At 56.3% G+C, this 20,985-nt stretch overlaps 1 protein-coding gene across 2 annotated transcripts in view; it reads right to left on the reverse strand.

The window, feature by feature from the left end:
- Positions 1 to 2,655: 2,655 nt before the first annotated feature.
- Positions 2,656 to 20,985, reverse strand: part of RXRA (retinoid X receptor alpha) — an 88,371-nt gene continuing 70,041 nt past the window's right edge. For both annotated transcript variants that reach the window (XM_057409165.1, XM_057409166.1), the window contains exons 5-10: positions 16,862 to 17,031; positions 12,153 to 12,282; positions 8,858 to 8,990; positions 7,844 to 7,935; positions 6,158 to 6,263; positions 2,656 to 3,244 (exon numbers count right to left, since the gene is read on the reverse strand). In XM_057409165.1, the coding sequence (XP_057265148.1) occupies positions 3,097 to 3,244; positions 6,158 to 6,263; positions 7,844 to 7,935; positions 8,858 to 8,990; positions 12,153 to 12,282; positions 16,862 to 17,031 (779 nt within the window). In that variant the 3' untranslated portion in view covers positions 2,656 to 3,096. The remainder of the gene's footprint in view (positions 3,245 to 6,157; positions 6,264 to 7,843; positions 7,936 to 8,857; positions 8,991 to 12,152; positions 12,283 to 16,861; positions 17,032 to 20,985) is intronic.

The raw sequence follows: 20,985 nt of genomic DNA on the forward strand, positions 1-20,985 counted from the left end.
GGGCTGCTCTTTGAGCTATCTTTAGAAAATTAAAGATTGTCCCACCAACGAGAAGGAATTACCAAAAATAAGAATTCAGCAAGAGATCACCCCAATCAAACCAGGTTCCTGCTGGAGATCTGGTTAAATCACAGTCCTACCTCCCGAGCGGATCATGCGCCTCTTTTAACCACGTATCACCTCCTCAAACAAGCCTGGAGAATATCGATCATTAATAACATGAGGACAAAACAAAAAGCCCAAAGTGAAAGAGAATACAAATGAAAGACTCAAACTCATGCACAAGCACGCTGCTTTAAGGCTGCTGTGGCAGATGGGGCCGGACGGATGCACAAAAGCTTTTCCTGCTGCCAGGGCTGGTGGTGTTGGGGGGCTCTGGGAGCTGATCACAAGCATCCAGGACCCTCTGACAACCTGTGTGGCTGCTGGGGACATCAAATGGGCTTTACGAAAGCAACAGGGTCATGCTGAGCTACAGCAACACGAGGGCTCTCAGCCCAGGCCTATGCACAGTCCTCCCCAGTGCAGGACCTGAGGCTGTGCTCTGCTCCAGTGGGGAAACTGAGGCATGCAGACACCCCCACAGCCTCCCCTTTGCACCATGGGACTGGCTGAGGACACCCCTTGCTCATGGCAATTTGATGTCATCACGTCAAATGCCAAATGGGATGGGATGGCACGGCATGAAATGAAACGGGGTGGGATGGCATGGCATGGCATGGCATGGGAGCTCCCACTCTGCAGCCTGGCAGCACCAGGGCTGCAGCCATCCAGACCTCAGCCTTGCAAAGCCACCAGAGCCCAGCACCAACCAGCCCCTCCCAGGCCCTCCATCAGAAAGCAGCGGTTCCACCCCATGGAACCATGGCTTGATTCCAGCCCAGGGAGCGCCGGCCCTTCCACAGCCGCCCCTCAGCCTCCCCGGCCAGCGAGCCCCAGGCTCCTTCCCACTGCTGAGGGCGGCGCTGGGGGCCGCAGCGGCTCTGGGCTCCCACCTCCCCGTGGCTGCGCCAGCCTGATGCTGGCACGGAGCCGCCTGCTCGTGTTCCCTGGCACCCGCTGCGTGTTCCTGCCTCTCGCTTGGTTTTCTTGGCAAAGCCCTGCAGGGTGAAGCTGTTTAATAATATTTTCAGCGGCGCGCAGGCTGCTGGAGGAGCGCGGCCAAGCACCAACCCAGCCCAGCACCAACCCAGCCCAGCACCAACCCAGCCCAGCACCAACCCAGCCCAGCACCAACCTGGCTGCGCTGCTTGGGGTCGCTGCTTCAGGCCAGGCTGAGGGCAGGCGATGCCCCGACATCCTTACTTTCTTTAGCAATGAGATGGGCTGCTCCACTGCAGGGATGGAGCTGCCGGGGGGGTGACAACCATGCCCCCCCCAAAACCAGAGGTGGGCGCTGCTCCATCCCCCTCCAGCACAAAGATGTTTGAAGAGACAGTTACAAACCCACAGGGAGCAAGAAGAGAAATACCTTTGGGACCTAACACTGCTGTTGTAAAGCACAGAAGATACAAAAGTGAGGGGAAGCCCTTGGCCAACCACAGGCACCTCGTTCTTGGCTCTGAGCTCCCCTCGCTGTGCTGGACAGCCAGTCCTGCCAAGGGGGGAAACCCCGACATCCCTCATCGCTTGCTCTGCTGGGCTTTGCTCCCTGGCCGACCTCTCTCTAGGGAATCCCATCCCATGGGGTGTGGGCACATTCCTGGGACTGTGTCCCTAATTCCCATCTCCCTGCTGTCCCCACACCAAGCCTCGAGGGAAGGACCACGCAGAAGCCAAGGTGCTGCTGGTGCTCTCAGCATCCCAGATGGGCTAGGGATGGGCATGGGCTGCTCCTGCATCCCCATCCATCTGGGACCTCCCAGCCCCACATATACGGGAGAATCAGGGCAGGGGGTACCCAGCTCTTGCTTCACTACTAACAAACAGCCACAGTTACCAGCACTCCCACTAACTGCTGTTTGCAGTGTTTTACAGAGCTGCTGAATCAACAGGAGCAGGCTCCTGCGTGAGCTGGAACCCCTGTGCAAGGGGAGGGCTGGTGGAAGCCAGGGCTCAGGGTGTTCCTCTGAGCCCACCCCAACAGCTGGAAATGCCCCTCAAACCTCACGAGACCAGGTCAGGACCCAAAGTCCAAGGAGGAGCCGTTGCTGACACCAGCTCCTGCTGCTCCAATGCAACAGCCCATGAAATCAAGCATGGTTCCAGCAGGACAGGCTGGACCCAGCCTCAGGAGCAGGGCTGTGCCGGGTGCCGGTTGCTGGATGCGCTGCTGAGGGCTGGGGTCCAGCAAGACCCTGTGAGCTGGGGAAGGCTGATGCCAAGTCCCTGGCAGCCTTAAAGCACGTGCTGCAGCCAGCTCATGTCCACGGGGCAGCTCCACACCAGCAGAGGCATCTTTGGGAAGGGCAGTGATGCCCGGCTGTCCTGGGGATGGCAAAAGGGGGTTTTTCAGGTGCTGGTGCCCATGGGACCCTCTGCAGGGTGGGTGAGAGGGAGTCACCGTGTTACTGGGGAGGCATCCAGCTCAATCCCAAATCCTCTGCTCCCACCTGGAAGGAGAAGGCTCTGTGCAGCCCTGGGTGACTCACGTGGGGCAGTGAAGGAACCCCCGACACTGCTGCCACCAGGTACAGACCAAAAATTGAATTCTTTTTTTTCTCAATTTTTTCTTCTCTTTGTCAAAAGCTCCATCCTCCGAACAGAGCCAGCACCACCCGGCGAGTCCAACCGCTCCCCTCGCTGCCCGGGGCGGGGTGTCCCCATGTCCCCAGCCCGCCCGGGGGGTGATGCTCACCCCGATCCGGAGCTGCCGGGGCAGGGTGTGAGCCGCGGCGGCGGGTGACAGGCTCTGTCCACTCCCACTTGTCCACACATAGCGCAGGGAACCAGCGAGCAGGTCTGGAGACGCAGCAGTGACAGCAAATGGAGCAGGGTGAAGGCGACCAGGAGGCAAGGACGGCGGCGGGGGGGTCCCCGGCTCAGACGGTGCCTCCAGCGCCGGGGGGAGGAGGCGAGGATGGGCTGGGCAAGGGGAGCAGAGGAAGGGGCCCATGGGACCCCGGCCGGGCGAGGGACTGACCCGGCAGCAGTTCTCTAAGTCATTTGGTGAGGTGCTTCCAGCATTTCCATCAAGAAGGTGTCGATCGGCGTGTCGCCTATTAGCTTGAAGAAGAAGAGGTGCTCCAGGCATTTGAGGCCGATGGACCGGAGGGCTGGGAGACGCAGCAGGAGCTTGGCGAACCTGGGGGCAAGAGGAATGACCTGGTCACACATCCCATCCACACCCCTGCTCCTGCCCTGCCCCACAGAGCTTCCCTGGGGGCTCCTGCTCAGCAGGGCTGGGGGTCAGGTGCAGCCTCTTCTCTCACCAAAGCCATGGAGCTACACCCAGAGGAATCATGAGTTATGTCCCCAGCCTTGAAGAGCAGGTCCCCACAGTGGACACTGACAACGTGCTGAGAGCTGAGCTGCAAGAGTCCAGTAAGAAACAAAAGGCCATCCCTGGGCTGGGGAGCACTGCTGGCTTCGTGCATCATCATGCATGGGTATGACCACTCAGTGAGCACCCTGAGATGCCCATGGGGTCCCACATCGCCTGCCTGCACCCTGCCTGCACGCAGCCCTCGTGCGAGTGCTCTCAACATGGAAAAAGGCTTTTTAATGGCCAGGAGCATGTGTTTGGTTTTAGTGCTGCACAGCCAGGGCTTGAACATCAGCAAAGGCTGAGGCAGCGCAGGGAGAAGGGGCTCTCCAGCACACACACACACACACACACACACACACACGGAGTTATTCCATGCGTGCATGCTTCTCTCTCCCCATTTTTTTTTGCTGAGCTGGCGAGAACGGTGGGAGCGGCGCCAGGAAAAACAGCTCAGCCCTACCATCCCATTCAGGAAGTTTCGCTTTAAACCAAACCAGATGATGGCTCCAGCCCTGGGACGCGGTTAACTGTGAGATAACCGGCCCGCAGCACACCCTGCCAGGGCTGCAGCCCGAGGGGAGGAACAGCCCCATTCCCTGCAGCTGCCAGGCATCACCCCAAGCCTTGCCCATGGCGCAGGGGGGCACGGCTGGGCTGTTCCTTGGAATGACTCCATCTCCCTGCTGCAGAGAGGTTCCCTTGTGCTGTCTACACGGTGCTCACCGGCTCTCCATGGCCAGGACCAGGCTGCAGCCCCACACCAAAGGGCACCTGAAGCAGTGGGAGCCAAGCACTGCCCGCAGAGAGGCGCAGGACACCCACACCCGCCCCACCAGGCGTTTGCTCAAGCACAGGAAGAACTTGTTTCCAGCCCCAGATGGGGATCGCATCGTGCCGTGAGACCAGGAGGATGGAGAGAGCTCCCGAGAGCTTCCTTCAGCTCTTGTGCAACCCTGGACTCCCAGCCCACGAGTTAACCCTCCCGAGGCACCTGGGCTCATTGCACCATCGCCCCGCACCGCAGAAGAGACGGAGCTAAGGTCAGCAGTGCCCAGCCGCAGCTCTCAGGACAGCCCTAAGCACGCAAAAGCCTTTCAGGTCACCAGAGAAGGGTGCTGAGGCTCACACAAGGAAGTCCCCAGACCAAGGTCTTTCAAAGCCAGTGAGAGATCAAACTCCAGAGCCTCCGGTGCGGGTACCAGACCTGAAATACCGCCTCACACACCCCTGACCACTGAGGCAGAGCCCTGAGGACCTGCCTTTGAGCCGCGGCTCAGCGGCTCTGCTGTCACGCACAGGGCTGGTGGATGAGGAGCAGGCTGTCCCCGTGCCAGCCCCCTCCCAGGCTGCAGCACCGAGCAGCAGCGTGCGAGGGCAGCACGGCTCAGCAGCGCCGGAGCTCATCCCAGCAGGGAACCAATGCAGGATTGCTGCTGGCCACGATTCCCCAGGCAGCTCTCCCGGGGCCAGGTAGGGCTGGCTGAGCGCACTGAGCCCCACGGGGAGCAGAGCTCCTCTGCACCACCACAGCAGCCAAGCCCGGGTCTGGATTTGTTTAGGAACAGCAATTTAATAACGCTCTTGGAAGGGGAGCTGGCCTGAGGTGCACACAGACCCTGGAGAGGAGAGGTAACGGCCCCTGCTCCGTGCTCATCCCTCACCACGTCAAACACATCCTAACTCCCTGCCACAAGCCAGCCAGGAGCATCCAGAAAGCCCCTCAACAACCCTCGCTATCATCCACCAGCACACTGGTACCCAAACAGGGCAGAAAATAAGACCGATATCCCTTCTGATGGCATGATGTGCCCACGGCATCCACTGCTGGAAGAGCATCCTTTCCTCCACTGAGCCACCCAGGTGAGATGCGAATCCCAGTTGTGTGTGTTGTTTTTCCCGGTATTCCCGCCTCGGCAGCAACACGCACAAGCAGCAGTTTCCAGCGCTCTGCCTGGGTTCTCAAGCGACTGTCAGAAACTTAACTGGCAGTTGCCAGCTTCAGGCTGTAACTGGGAAAATGCGCCCACTCAGCTCCAGAGCAGTCCAGGAAAGCATTCCTAATTCCCCCTCCCATTCCCAGCTGGATTGGGGGAGGCGGGGAGAGGAGAAAAGAGCATCAATTGAGGCTTTCACTTCCCAGCAATGATGCTCATCTGCCACCGAAAATTAACTCCATGTGCGTCTGATTTTCACTGTGGTTTGTGCTCCGGGGTTGCCAAAAGGGAAATGATGCCCTTCCCCCTGCTGCGGGGGCTCCCAGGGCTCAGCACCGACCCCATCCCGGCTGCATGTGCTGCAATAGACCCCTCTGCACTCACAGGGCACTGCCCAAGGACCTTCACAGCTGAAGCAGGGAGAAATGAGAGGTTTCCCTGCAGAGAAATGCTCACTCCCAGGAGACCTGGGAACAGAGAGCCCTGACCAGAGGGACCCAGCACCCACATGCAGGTGCAGTGACCCTGATCGGAGGGACCCAGCACCCACATGGAGGTGCAGTGACCCTGACTGGAGGGACCCAGCACCCACATGGAGGTGCAGTGACCCTGATCAGAGGGACCCAGCACCCACATGGAGGTGCAGTGACCCTGATCAGAGGGACCCAGCACCCACATGGAGGTGCAGTGACCCTGATCAGAGGGACCCAGCACCCACATGGAGGTGCAGTGACCCTGTGGATGGCTCTCAGAGCCTGCCTTGGGCTGCAGCCCCCTTTGCACCGCAGTAACTCACCTCCCAGGCTGGTCGGGGTACTTGTGTTTGCAGTAAGCCTCCAGCGACGCGTACACCTTCTCCCGTAACGCCTCCACCTCGGACGGGTTGGAGAGGCCTTTCGAGTCTGAAAGGCAATGGAAGGACCATCAGCCAAAACCTTGCAGGCAGGCAGGGAGCCCCCTGTGCTCCCTCCACCCCTCCCGGCACCACCAGAGCAGGGCACAGTGCGGACACAGGGTCCCAACCCCAGTTATTTATGGCTCTACCCAGCACCTCTCCGGGAGCATCCAAGCCCTGACAGGTTTGCACTGTGACTACAGCTCTGTTTTACCCCACCTTACACCCTGACCCCAACCATTCTGGCTCATTCCAGTGGTCACAGACCCTCATCTGAAGGGATTAAGCCCTGTCCTTGTGGGATTTCTCCCTCCAGAGCACTGTGGCAGGGCTGAATGAAGAGTCTCTGCTCAGCAGGTCCCCAGGGGCTGGCTTTAGTAGGGTGAAAGGGACAATCAAGCCATTGATATCCCTGAGCACACGTGCCATGGGAACCTCTCCAGATTCCCCTTCTTTTACCATATACGGCTAATCCCGAATTACAGACAATAAATTACTGCTGATTACAGGGAGGGGGGGATGAGAAAAAAAAGCCAAGCAGAAAAACAACCCAGAATCAGCACCAAACCTGGGGCAGGGCCTGGCCTGGCGCCGGTGGGAAAGGACACAGCAGGAGCCATGCTGGGGCACAGCCCACGCTCCTGCCAGGGCAGGCAGGCAGGGAAGGGGGGCCGCACGTGGAGGTCTGCCCTTGGTTGCTGTCTGCTTTTGCTCTGGGCTGACCCTCTCTAAAACACAGAGACCCCAGGAGAGCTGCGCAGGCATCTGCGGGCTGGCAGCTTTGCTCCCCACAACAGCAGGGATGAGCCCTGGCACTGAACGTTCTCCTTGCCAAGGGTCAGGGGGAGGAGAGCAGCAGCGATGGCTCCTGGAGTGTGTAAACCGAAGCAAACTGCAGACAGAAACTCAAGTTCTGGTGCGTTTTATGAGCACGTTTCACGGCTTTCACCCTCTCCAGGTCTTCAGAGGGCTTTTCCAGAAACACACTTAATAAAAGCCCTTGGATGACAAGGCTGGGAAAGAGGACAATAATGCTCATGCTCCGACCTCGCTCTAATCCACACTTTTCTCCTAAAGGATATCTACATTCAGTTTTGCTCCTATTCAGGGACAATTCCCTGAAGCACCAGAACTTTGTTTTCACAGAACCGCTGTAAATCTGAAAATGGGCAGAGTGTGATGTGGATCGAGCCAAAGCCCCTCAAGCTCAGCAGAGAGCTCGGCTCCAACAACAGCATTCACCATCCCCTTGGATGATCACAGCCGGGTCCCAGCCAAGGCTGAGCCCTGCATAGGGAGTATTCTGGATCATGAAACTGAGCTGCCTTCTGCAAGGGGAGAACATCCCTTGGGAAGGGAGGCCTGGAGAGCAACACAGGGCATGGACCCAGATCCATCCCTGGCCTCCAAGGGATGTGCTTGTAAGGTGGCAAATGCACGTGCAGCTCTTAATTCAACTTGCATCCTTCTTGCCCTGCCCTTGGGAGTTGGGTACCCTTAGTTATTTGCAATGGAGCTTTACAGGTACGAAAGGGAGCCAAAAGGATGCAGCATCAGCCAGGATTGAAGAGAAGGTAACGCATGTACCGGGGTTGAAGAGGACAATGGCTCGCAGGCAGCCTAGCTCTGTCTTGTCCATCTGCATGTCTCGCATTTTTGACACGAGTTCTGTCAGTACTCTGCAAAGGACACAGAAACCACAGGCATTAGCATTGGAATGGAATGGAAACAGCCAGGTGAGAGCCAGCGTGCCCCTGGGGCACGGGCAGTGAGGCCAGGGGACAGCGCTCGCTTAGACCAGCCCAAGAGATGCCCTCGCTGTCCTCCTGGATCAAACCCAGCTCATTAGGGACATCAATAGCTCCTGTGAGACACATCAGGGACCATAAAAGCAGGTTCAACGTTCACCGAGACTCCGGCACCTCAGAGCTGCCTGAAAATAAGCAATCATAATAAAGACCCCAACAGGTATCTAAAAGCAATTTCCTCTGCGGGAATATTTATTGCTCCCTTTGCTCTTGCTGCAGGTGCCGGTCATGAAATATTTTCCATGGATTGGCCAGATTTTCCTGTTGGATCCTGCAGTGAAGTCATGGTCCTGCACTGGTGACCTCACAGCAAACAAACGATGTCACCAGCTCTGAAAACCAACTTCCTGACCAAGCAAAGGCACGAAGGCGGTCCCCGGCAGCCTGGCTTTAGAGCCCTTTTCCCACAGCCGAGATTAAAGAGCCCTCGGGATACGCATGCGGAACCTGCGGGCGCGTTTGGTGCTTTCTCACTGTGAGAATAAAGTCGCATCTTGCTCCAATTAAAGATGAAAAGAACTCAAGGAGTGGCCTTCTCGTAACAGTAGAAGGCATCTGGACCCCATGAAAGGGGCTTTGATTTGCACTGGGCAGCCTTCTCCCTGCCTATTTCGGGCTGTTGGTTTCCGCAGGCAAGGACCACGACACGGTGCGTCCACGTACACTATGGGATGGACACAGCTCATCCCCGTCCGACCCCTCAAGCAGGCTGCAACGCAGGGATCGGAGCAGCCTGGCCTGGGGATGGGAATGCCCGGGAAGGTGCCTGCCCGGCGCCCGGCCCTCTGCCCACCTATCGAAGATGGCCCCGACGCCGGCGCTGTGCGCGCTGTTCCGGTGCACGTGCAGCCCGGTGGCAAGCAGGATCCCGTCTTTCACGGCTATGGAGCGGTGGGAGAAGGAGGCGATGAGGAGCTCATTCCACCCTGGGAGGAGAAAACAAGCAAGGCTGTGGGTTAGAGCCATGGGGTGCCCGGTGGGATTGGGAACCGGCAATGTCACCTCCCTGGCGCTAGAAGGAAACTGCTCAAGAGCTGCCTTTGCTGGATGGAGATGGGAAGGGAGTGGAAGCCACCCCTTTCTTGGATGTCAGGGCAGGAAAAAACCATTAAGGCACAAATGCACTAAAAATACATGGCTAATAAGGGAAGCAGCTTCCTCTATAAACCTCGCAGGCACCAGAGCAAACAGCTCTGCCCTGCTCCTCTCACTGTGAGCCCCGAATTCCCCTCCACCCTGCATTCTCTGAGCAGTTCAAGCCCTGTTAACACTTTGTGTGGCTACTGGGCTCACTGTCAGGCCATCTCGGGCACACAGGTTCAGGGTCCATTAAATCCGGACCATGAAAACTCTGACTGCAGGTTTGTTGCTTCTGCCATATAGATACGGGCAGGGATCACCTCTCCTCCCTCCTGCTACTGTACAGGGATGTCCTACGTTCACAAACTGCTCCACTAACAGCTTGCCCTAGTTGCTTGGAAATCAGCTTTTGTCTCATTAGTTACTGGACATGGTACTGGATGGGAAAACACATCCTTTGAGCCCAGACACCATGGGAGCCGTTGGAGCTTGTTACAAATGGGGAAGGGAAGGGAGACGTGACCTCCCTCCCCACCATCCAGCTCTCTGCCTAATTTAACACCTCTTCATTCCCACCCGAGTTCAAGAATGCCTGAAGCAAACCCTTAACAAAAGAAATGCTGCAAAGTTTGAAGGCTGGAAATTTTGGTGGCTTTCACCCATCTTCAGTGGGACAAGAGGGATCTTCTGCAACACGCAGCACGTGGCCTGAAGGTGCTCTGGGGTCCAGAAACATCAGGACATCGGATTGCGTTTTCTTTCCCATGTTGAAGAAGCAATACAACAACATCCTTCGCCTCCTCTCCTGCCACAGCAACGTCTTCTCTCACTGCCTGGACTAAGCACAAGGTCCCCACGTGCTGTATTTACCTACTGCGGCAGAGATGGGCTGTGCCGTGAGGAATGCTGACAAGGAATAAAGTTCACTCTTTCCTAAGTGGCCACAGGATGTTTCCACCCCAGTCACGGGAACATTTACTTGGCGATGCTGGGCGAGGCCTGGTGCCTGCAGAGGGATTGCAACACTGTGGAACCCAATGGGACAGAGGAGGGGACGTGGGGCTGCACCCGGGCTGCAGAGAGCACCTCCCAGAGCCAGCCCCACAGAAAGGGGCTGTGGGGCTGCCCACCAGACCCACAGCAACTCCAACCAACAGGACCCAGGGCTGGTTCATGTCCCTGGAGCACAACATCCCTGCATCACAGCATCCCTCCGTGGCACCAGCTCTCTCAGCTCTGCCCTGACTCTCAGCCACCAACCATCACCCTCCTGCCGCGGCTCCTCACAGCCCCAGTGGTGCCGAATCCAGCCTCCTGCTTGCCAAGGATACATGGAAGCAGTGAGGCTGCAGGGAGCTGCCAGCATCTGTGCTGGGTTTATTCCAGCTACAGAGCACTGGATTAATCAGCATCCTTCAGCTGAATTATTCCCATTTAGAGCTGGAATGTTTCAGCTGGAATGGGGAACCTATTTCTACCCAGTGCTTTCACCAGAACATCCCCAAAGAGCTGACAGGATAAAGGCAAGCAGGAAAAATCAGGGATAACCACAGGCAGCACATCCGAGTTAGGAACCAAACAAATCTACCCAAAGGGTTTTGCATTTCAGGCCAAGCTCTGGAGAAGCAGAGCAGATTCCTCTGACTCTCATCAAACAAGGTGGCTGCAGCCTCTGGGGATGCTCTGGCTCCTCTGGAGCAGGAAAGGCACCTGGCAGCGCAGTGACCATTGTGTGAATCCATTCCACTCCCAAGTTTCCTCACCAGCCCTATAAAATGAACTGCAGCTGCAGATGTGCTCAGCATCCTTTGCCAGCCTGGCCTCACTGCAGAGAAAACATCAGGTTATTCCTGTCTCAGCCACAGCAAGCTTGGAAACAAGAAAACCCAGCGAAAAGAGGCTTCAGAAGCTGGTTCCCTTCTCCAGAAAGCTCAGAGAGGGAAGATTCTTGAATGATTCAGGATGAGAGGAAAGCTGCTGCTGGCCCATGCACACTCGCACTCTGCTTAGCTCTGCCTCCAGGGACGCTGGAGCTGAGCCTCACGATGCTCTCAGCTACATTTAATACTTCAATATTTCATGGGCAGCTGCTCTCTGCAGGCCACTCGCCCCATTCAATAATAGATGGAGGCCCTGGTTACCTGGGGGGGTCATCTGAGGCCCCGGCAGCAATGCCTGGAGCAGGGAGCCCATCGGAGCCATTCCAGCTCAGAGCCACCACGAGACCTGGGATGGGGTCTGCAGCCCCCTCTCCTCCTGCCCCATGGAAGCAGCTTCATCCATCCTCTTTTCTTCCTCTTTAAGGGAGCACCAAGCCAAAGCTGTTTTAATGACTTATCTGCTGATTGGAGCTTTGCAAGGAGCTTCATGCCTAAAACACAGCCTCATTGAGCTCTGCTCTTGGTTTCCTGCCCTCCCTGGTCCGTGTGTACAACCTGCCAGCAGCAGGAGCCTGCATTTACTCGGTGGGAGAAGACCCCTTTCTTCAGTGAACTGCTTTTCACCTCCCAAAGCCCTGCTCCTGCAGACCCCTGCAGCACAAGGGAATTCCAAATAAACCCAGGGAACTGCATTTTCATCGTGGTGGGTGGGAGAGGCGATGCCTCCCTCCCCCCTTCTGCTTTTAATTATGATCAAACATTCTGGTCTGATGAGATCTCACGGAGACCCCGAGCACACTCGGTCTTCCAAGCCCAGCCTGGGAGGAAGGCAGCGTGTGGCTGCCCTGGTTTAACCACCCCGTGCACATCCCGAGCTCCTCACCCATCCCTGATGAAGCCAGGCCACTCTTCAGCTGATTGGCAGCTGTGCAACATTCTGGATCCCATTCAGCAACACGTCCCTTAGGGCTTTTAGAATCCTATTTAGCAACTGAATTATCAGAGCCTATTACTCAGAATCACTAATGGCTTTCAAGTGGCTGGGACCTAAATCTAAGTGTGATCCCATCACTGGTGAGATGCGGCATTCCTGCATCCCAGAGCCCCAGGGGGATGCTTCCCACTCACCTGCTCTGAGCAAGATGACCTGGTCATCCAGGGGCAGCTCCGAGAAGTGGGGGATCCTCTTGGCCCACTCCACCAGGGTGAAGAGCTGTTTGTCTGCTGCCTGGCATATGTTTGTCACCGGGTCATTGGGCTGCCAAGGAAAGGAGATGGAAAAGTTGGGAGGGGGCAGAGCAAGGAGAAGAGAGGCTGGAGGAGCAGTCGAAGGGGTTTGCTGCCTCCCTGCTGCAGGGAAGGACCTGAGGTTGGCAGCACCCCAGAAGTGAATGTTATCAGGAGGTGACTTGGCTTCTCCACCAGAACCAGGAGTGCAGAGACCCAACATCCATCACAATGACTGATGACTGACAGACCAAGTGAGCTCCAGCCTGGGGAAGGGCAGGCTCCCTGAGCCAGCATCTCCTGCTCCATAAACCAGCATGGGGAGGGGGGGCATTGCAGAAAAACAGAGAAAACCCCTCTCCTTTGAAATATTACCCTGTAACAAAACCCATCTGCTCTCAAGGAGGACAGTCAGCCTAAACACACCAAATCCCTGTTTAAAGGAACTGCTAACAGCTCAAGTGGGCTCATGATTAGGAACTGGAAGAGCCTGTCTAAGCCTGGCCAAGACAGACCTCACTAGTACGAGTGTGTATATAGGGTTTACCTCTCCGGACAGGGATGTATGAGCCCCTCCACACGTCCCGCTGTAATCCCTGCTGATACCTAGCAGCTTTGATTGTACGAGTATTTTTCTCCCATGTCCTTAAAAGAGCAGTTTCCCCAGCAGAGCAGCAGTGTTTACTTCACCCCTGGATCACAGGGGAAGGGTGTGATTTTGGAGGCAGAGCAGACACAAACACCGGGGTAACCTCTCGCTCCTGCGAGCCGTGGTTCCACTGGGATGAGGCTGTTCCTCACCCGGAGCTGGCTGCGCCCCAGGAACCCCCCCCAGGCTGGGCAGACCATGCTGCTGACTCCCATCCCAGCCCCTCCGCTGTTCCCTGGCAGCAAACACAAACCCCAGGCCTCAGTGGCCAACGTCTCCCATTCGCCAGGCTTAAAATACCCAAGGTCTGGCAGCTGAGGAGCCTCTTCACCTGTTCCGGGCAGAGATGGATGGGGACCGGCTCGGGTTCAGCAGAGCAGCCCAGGAGCATCGCTACTGGGATCATCCCTCCTGCTCCGCCCGGCTCCAGCAGCTCCCCGAGGGGCACAAGGGCAGGGGGTGTCACTTGGGGGAGCTGGGTACTCCCTGGGAAGGGGATGTGAGCAGGGACTGGGCTTTTCCACAGGAGAGGGAGACGAGGTGGGGTTGCCACTGGACAACAGGAAAACCTTCAAGTGGGTGCAAGTAAGAGCTTTGTAGCCTTAAGGGTTTCACTGGAAACAGGGAACGTAAGCATTCAGAGGCACCTGCAGGAAGGGTGAAGAAAGGGACGCCCGTGTCCAGGCTACAGGAACATGACTGACCTCAACTCATCTAAGCTTAATCAGCAGCCAGGTGGAGAACCCAGTGTCCTGGCTCCCATGGGAGGGGGACATGAATTATGGAGACCCCAGGCTCCAGCAGAACCTGACTATGGAGCAGCAAGAGCCTGCACGCCCCATGAAAGGGTGATTTCAGGGAAGTGGGATGCTTTTGCCAAAGCTTTGATCAGGGGCTGCCTCCCGCAGGGCGTCCCTGTCCCTAGGGCTCGCAGCAGGCAGGCTGCTCATCCCTGCTCTGCGGGCAGCACACGCTGTACCCAGCCTCCGTGCCCCTGCCAAGCCCCAGCGAGGGGCCCAGCCTTTAATTACACCTCGGCTGGCAGCTCCTGGAACCACCTCGGTGCTTCCTGGAAGAGCTTAATCACGGCAGCGGAGAGGCAGCTGAAAGTGTCAGCGCCGGGAGGGCCCTGCCTGGCTCCGGCAGGGATCGGCACCGCGGCGCTGGAAACCCTCCCCGCGCACCCCCGCAAATCCCTCCTGCAGTAAATAGCAAGGGCACGGAGCCGGAGTGTGACCGGATGAAAGGACACGCGGGCACCTGATCCCGCTGGAAAACCGGAGCTTGGAGACATCTTCCAGAAAAGGGGGACTTGAAACCAAACGTTCAAAGGCCAATTAAGAGCTGATGGGGATAAGAGCTCTCAGTTACAGGCTTTGCCGTTCGGTGGCAGGAGCCCATCAGAGGTGGTGCTTAATGCTGGAACAGGGGGAACCCATCCTCACACCCCCAGTGCTGCCCAGGACAGGTACCTGCTGAGGGTGAGACCGGCTCTCCAGGGACGGGGGTCACACAGGGTGGAGGAATCCTGCAGCCCTGCTCATCCATGGCTCACAGGACCCTACCTGAGGGTCCACCCCTTCACCAGGGCCAGCAGCCCAACCATCATCAGCTCTTTGCAGCAGCTGAAGAGCTTTTATCAGGGGTTCACAGGTGCAGCTACTTGGAGTGAGTGTTTCAGTGACTGATGGTCACCTAAACACCGGGTACCCTCCCACCACCTGAGGCAGAAAGAGAGCAATTTGCACCACCAGATCCGTCTGTCTTAGCTCCTTTCTGCCTGGCTCAGTGTCCTGCCACTCACAAGGATCACAACCCACTGCACTCCCCATTCCCAAAACTTCATCTATTCAAACTATGAATGTACCCCATCCTCCCTGCTGTCAATCATGGTGTTGGGATAGAGGTCCCCTCCCTGGTCCCATGCTCAGCCTCAGAGCAGCAGCCTTCATCAGCAGTGTGCTTGGATATCTGGGCTGCTGGATCAGCTCCTGGGCTGCAGAGCCCCTGGCCCCCACTCTGACCAGCCCTGAGCTCTGTGCTGAAGCCCCGCACTGGGGTGGAAGGAGCTGGTGCCAGCACCAGCCTGGCCAAGCAGAGGGCCCGGTGCTGGGATCTCTGCTCTGGGAGCAGCCAGGGCACCAGGAGGTGACAAAGTGACACAAGAGCATCTGTGAGAGGAGATGATTGCTCCGGCAGCACCTCCTGCGCACAGCCCGGTGGGAACATCCCCGCAAGTGATGGAGCTCTGCAGCTCCGGCAGCCTCAGTGCAGACGGACCGAGGTGCAGGGGCACAGATAAAAGGACCCAGGGCTCCCGGCTCACAGGAAACGGCTCGAGGTTTGCCCCTGTCTGTCCGGCTGCCTTTCCCTCGCAGGGGCTCCCAGGGGAGGGCTGGGAGCAGGCAGCTCCTCTGTCTTCTTTCACCTCATGCAGTGGCCTCGTCACTGTGAGCTGCTGACCTCATACATCTGCTGAACCTGCTACACATGTCACCTCATCGACAGAAGCTGCCTGACAATAACAGGGCATTTCAGCCAGCCTCCCGCTCCTATTTAGATGCAGCACACATCCTTGTTCACAGTAATGCGTGTTGAATTATGCAGGAACCAGCTTTCAATTTGCTACAAGAGGCTGAGGAGACGCAGTGCCAGATGAAGCCATTTATTTCAGCTCGCTCTCTGGGGTTTGTGTTCAAGGCAGCACAACGCTGGCTGCAGCTCTCCTCGAGTCTTTTCAATCCTGATGGCATCAGAGCCCCTCGCTAACCACAGTGGAGCTGCCCCCTTCAAAAGCCCCTTTGCAGCTCCATGGTGACGGGACCCTCGGCTGCAGGGCATCGCTCCCAAATGCAGGTGAGTACCATGGCCCTGGATCTGCTTCTGAACATCATCTCCATCCATAGCAGGAAGCCTTATGCACTGAAAGCCCTCACCCAGCAAGCCAGCCACAGAGTATCCTTGTAGGTAAAAGCCAAAAAGAGCATCCCATTGAGGCAGTCAAGGCTTGGACTCCCACACGCTGGGATCTGCTGTCAATCCCTGCCAGAGAAGGTATTCCTGGCTCAATCCTCCAAGCCTCATATAGAGATAAAGTATTATTGTAGCAGCAAATACTGCAGACTGCTTGCTAGACTTGCTGGAAATAGCTGCATTTCATCATCCCAACCCCAGAGACACCAAGCAGAGCTGTAGGAACTGCAGAGGGGTATTTCAGTGCGTGACCCTGCTCGGGGTTAGCTCACAGAGCCCAGCTCTACCTGTGCTCCCCAAGGGCTGCACCAGCCTGGGCAGCGAGTACCTTCCCTGTGACAGGGCTCCTTACAAGGGCTTTGCATAGGCTTTATCCTAGAAACAGGGCTGCGATAGGCTGGCTTTCACATCTGGAGGCAGCTGCTTTGCAGGCAGGCTTTTCACAGGCTGGCTTTAACCTGCAGGTATGGGAATCTCTTAGGAAAGGGAGCAGGTGAATCTCCCTCATCGCAGCTGCTCACTCTTTTCCCATTTCTCTCCTGTTTGCACAAAGCCCTGTTAAAGCCCGGATGCTTCAAGCAGGCCCAGTTATAGTGCAAGCTTCTAAAGGGGACCACTTGAAAGCAAACTCCTCAACCACCTCCTGCAGCTTTTCCCTTCTCGGAGTCCTGCAGCTCTGTAATTCTGCATCTGAGAAGTCACAGCCGGCTTTCACAGCTCTTATCTCCCTGCACTTCAGCCACTCAGGTCTGCTTGCTGGCTCGACTGGACTCTGAGCTCCCCGATCACCAAGGGTCTCCCTGCCCTATAGCACATGGGGCTCTTGACTAATATAGAATCTTCTCTTGAGAAGGAAAGTCCCATTGCTGGGGCCTGTGCAGGGGCAGGGGCTTTGCTTTCACCTAGGCTGCTGTACTCGTGCCATTCACCCTGATGCCCCACAAGCCATCCCTTCCCTCCCTTGGGGCCAAGGGGAGCGGTGCCTCACCGAGCTCGGCGTCAAGCCCATGTTAGCTTCGATGTACGTCTCTGTCTTTGGCTCCACCGCCAGCTCAGCCTCCAAGATCTTCTCCACGGGCATGTCCTCGTTGGCGCTGCTTGTCGACTCCACCTCGTTCTCATTGCGGTCCTTGCCCCGCTGCCGCTCCTCCTGGACAGCTGGAAGGGGACAGAGAAGGGACAGGGTCAGTGCAGGGCTCCCGGCCACGGTGCCAGGGCTGAGCTGGGCAATGGCGCTCCATGGAGCTACAGGAGTTACTTCCCCGTGAAACCCAAAGCATCCTCAGACCTGCGGGATCGCACAGACACCCACCCGACCTTCCCACCAGCGTGGTCAGTGGGTCTCGGACTTAGATAGTCCGAAGGGGTGTGCGGGAAAGAGAGGCTCCTGCTCAGACCTGGAAACTTCCCATTGTGTGGAGGGAGAGGTCCTGGAAGCAAAAAGGTTGAAGACAAATGATGAAAAGCAAAGCAAGTCACCACGGGAGAGGGAAATGGATGGGTGAGGTGACAACATAAGGGAATCCTAAAGAAAAGAGAAATGGGTCAGTTTAAAGCTAAGTCAGTTCAGCCACCTTCTGAGCTTGTCAGTGCTGAACTTCCATGGAGGGCATGTCATGCATCTAGCTCCCTGGTCCAGCAGTGATGTTAACAGCAGGGGTGCCACCGGCAGGACAGTGGTACCGTGGGACAGGAGCTGGAGCAGGGATTGCGGCAGGAGCCCCATGCAAACCATCATCCTGCCTCTGGGCAACTCGAACCAGACAGGAGTCACCTGTCCCAAATCCTGTGTGGTAGGAATAATCCAGCCAGGAGCACGTCACATGGTGGTGAGTAAATGTCTGAGCAGTGCAGAGATGAAAAACACTTATTAGATGCTAATAAAATTCTCATTAATGGTGTCCCTTTGAAGCCAGTACACGCTTCCCTAAACCTGGGAAGTAGCTTCATTCAAACAGTTCCATCGGTAACTATCTCCTCCTCAATCATCGCGTCCCATGCCCCAAATCACACACTCTTCCAGGCAGGAATGTCCCTGCTTGGTCTACCCCAGCCAGGTGAGCTCGGGTTCCTGTTGTGGCTTTTCTCCATCTGGCTGGATCCTGCTCTTCACTGTTTGAGGCCAACATAAAATCCTGCTTAAACTTCTAACACACCCCCCCTCCCGCCCCCCCGCTTTCTCAGTCATCAAAAGGCTAGAGATTCTTGCTTAATGCCAACCCTTCCTCAACAGCACAGATGCACCAAAGCTCCTCTGGGCACAGTAGAAGAGATAAAACACCCACTAAATAACAGAAAAGCCTGAGAGGAATGCAGACTCTCAACAAATGGGCTTTTGTAAAATGACTTAAATGCCAAAGACCTGATCACAGCCACAACAGGGCTCAAGGATAAAAGTGCAGCACGTGAGATCAACCTTCTCCACCGCTGGGACCACTCCACTGGGAAGTGGTGTTGGTCCAAAAGACACATCCCCATGCTCAGTTGCCAGTGACTGAGCTGGACACCGGGATGTGTGGATGCGATGCAGGACATCCTTGCTGGATGGGGCTTTCAGGGATGCCCATGAGGCAGCGGCTCATCTAGGTACCGAACCAGTCATAGATGTGATTTTCTCTCCCTTCAGGCAGCTCAAGGATGAAGAGGGAACAGCTTCACTTCATGTGAGCAACAGGTTTGCTCCTGCAGCAGCTCTGTGCCCAGCCCTGGGGTGCAGTCGCCGGTGCACACATGAACTCCCCTCTGATGGTCATCTTCCAGTCACCTCATCCCTCCAGGTGTGGCAATCCCAAAGTCCCTCTGCAGCATCCAGAGGTTGAATTCATTTCAGATCTCGTGTCTCTAACCCCTCATTTCAGATTGGCCCATGGGTGACAAAGCTCAACACATCCCAGAAGCCGCAGGGATTTGCAGTCATAGCCAGTGGTAGATGTCTGCAATTTATTGCAATCAGTATTTCCCTGCTGAGGCCCTGAGCTGGTGCTCCTTGGTGGAGATGCTGAGGGACACATCACCATTTCAGAAGAGAATGGGGACTGTGGCTCTGGACATGGAGAGAAAAACAGCAGGAGGGGAGGGGGAAGGAAAGGAGTAGGTATGCAAAGCAAATCGGCTTTATTTTTCTTTCAATCATGCCGTAGGGGATGTCTGTGTGAAGGAACATCAGCAGTGAGGAGAGCCCTCACCACAAACACCTCAAACCTTATCCCTGGAGTCCGCTCCCCGCTCCCACCGGGGACTGGTCAAATGAACTATGGTGGAGCTGACAAATACATTTTTCCCGTGGCTTTGGTTTGGGAGCTGGTTTGTGCTTTAGTTATTTTATCTATCTTTAAAAAAAGAGAACTACAAACGTGGCAGCTGCACAGCAGCTCGTCTGGTAATACTGAAATGGGAATACCTGGTTCTTCTCGGCTTCCCAGGGGTCCTGTGCGCCGGGATGGATGGTGCTCCATCCCTGTAACACAGTAAAGTTTAGAAACAATGATCATTATCTCACTTGGTTCTTGATGCTTCTGCTGGATCTTTCTCTTCCATTCATGGAAGCTGTAAACTCCCAGGCTGAAGAGAATACTCCAGCTGTGATTGGCTCCTCCAACCCCAATTCTCCCTTGTGGCACAATCACTGTATATTCTCTGTATATTATACAGGGTGCTTCTCCCTCCTGTCTCATGTGGATCCCTCGAGGGTTAGCAAGGACAGGGCACAGCATGGCAGTGCTGCCAGCTCCCATCTCTTGCTCCTCATCCACATCCCGCTGTGAATGTGCCCTTGTGCTTGGCTCGGTGGGCAAGGAGACATCCAGAGGATGTTCAAGAGGATCTCGGGAAGAGGATTTACTTCCGTGCCTGTGATAACAAGGCACCTGACAGCGTGACCTACGAGGACCCTTCCAAACCTCAGGGGGCTCTCTTGCTCTCACAGCAGTAGGATGGTGATAACGAGGTAAAGGGCTGGAGAACACATCCCCAGTGCCACACAACAGGAGGGACGGGCTGGCAAGAGCCCTGCAAGACCGGCGTGACCCTCCTGTGTCCCATCACACTCAGTTACCGCCTCAGCAGATGGGCTTGTAGGGATAAACCATGGGGCTTGTGCGGGCTGGAGGCAGGAAGCCACGGAGGGGAGCCTGTGTCCTTGTCCTCCCACCTCGCTGCTCGGGCTGCAGGAGTCAGACAAGATCCACTCTCAGGACGATGCTGTTCCAAGACTTTTTCTGGTCAGGAAAGAGGCACAGCATTGGATGTGTGTCTGTTCACCTCCAGTGCCGGAGGTGAGCCAGGCCCATGGCTTGCTGCAACCCAAAAATACCCTCCTGAGGGGCAAAGCCACCCCAGGCTGTTGGTCCTTCTTCCTCACTCTGTGCTTTCAGGGATGAGCTTCCCCGTGCTCTCCTGTGCTTGTGGCTGTGCCAATGCTTTTAATTGTCTTCAAGGAGATTCATGTGGCTGCAAGGGTTTCTGGTCTCATTTTCTTAACGCAAGGCAAGCATCCAGACCTCGCAATCCACTTGAGGAGAAAAAAAGCTTTTGTAGTCCAAGAGCTTCACGAGGCAGCCCCACCTCCTCCAGCTATGCCTCAGCCGAGCCAAGGACAGAAGCCTGTTTTCCATGGCACCTGATGAAGAGTGTCATTCTGCTTGATTTGGCCTGTGCTTGCCTCAGGCTGGTTGCTGTCATTTTTCATCTCGAGCTTCCCAGCCCATCTGCACTTCCCCAGGCCATGGCACAGCAAGAGACAAAGCCCCATGTGTCACAACCACTTCTCTCTTTAAGAACCAAATCACCTCATCCCATGGACTGCAGATGAGCCCCAGCTGCCCACGTCCAAGGGCTGATGTGCAAAAGGCCAGACCCATCCTCTGCTGGTGTGCCCATCCATGCTGGGCTCCTTGCCTTTGCTAAACAAGGTGACCAAACCAACCAGTGCCAGTGGTGGACTCAAGTAATGAATGTTTCAGCTGCTGCAGAAGACCAAGCTGCTCCTGAGGCTCTGGAGAGGGCTTGGAGATGCTGAGAAACCACCGCAGCATCCCCAGCTCGTGCCACTGCATCACGAGCACTATGATGAACATTGCTGAGTCCCTGTGCTGTGAGCTCCCATAATCCCAG

The sequence above is a fragment of the Pezoporus wallicus genome, unplaced genomic scaffold (assembly GCF_028554395.1).
Source record: "Pezoporus wallicus isolate ANWC-B61680 ecotype Strahan unplaced genomic scaffold, APGP_CSIRO_Pwel_v1 contig_8341, whole genome shotgun sequence".
Taxonomy (NCBI): domain Eukaryota; kingdom Metazoa; phylum Chordata; class Aves; order Psittaciformes; family Psittacidae; genus Pezoporus; species Pezoporus wallicus.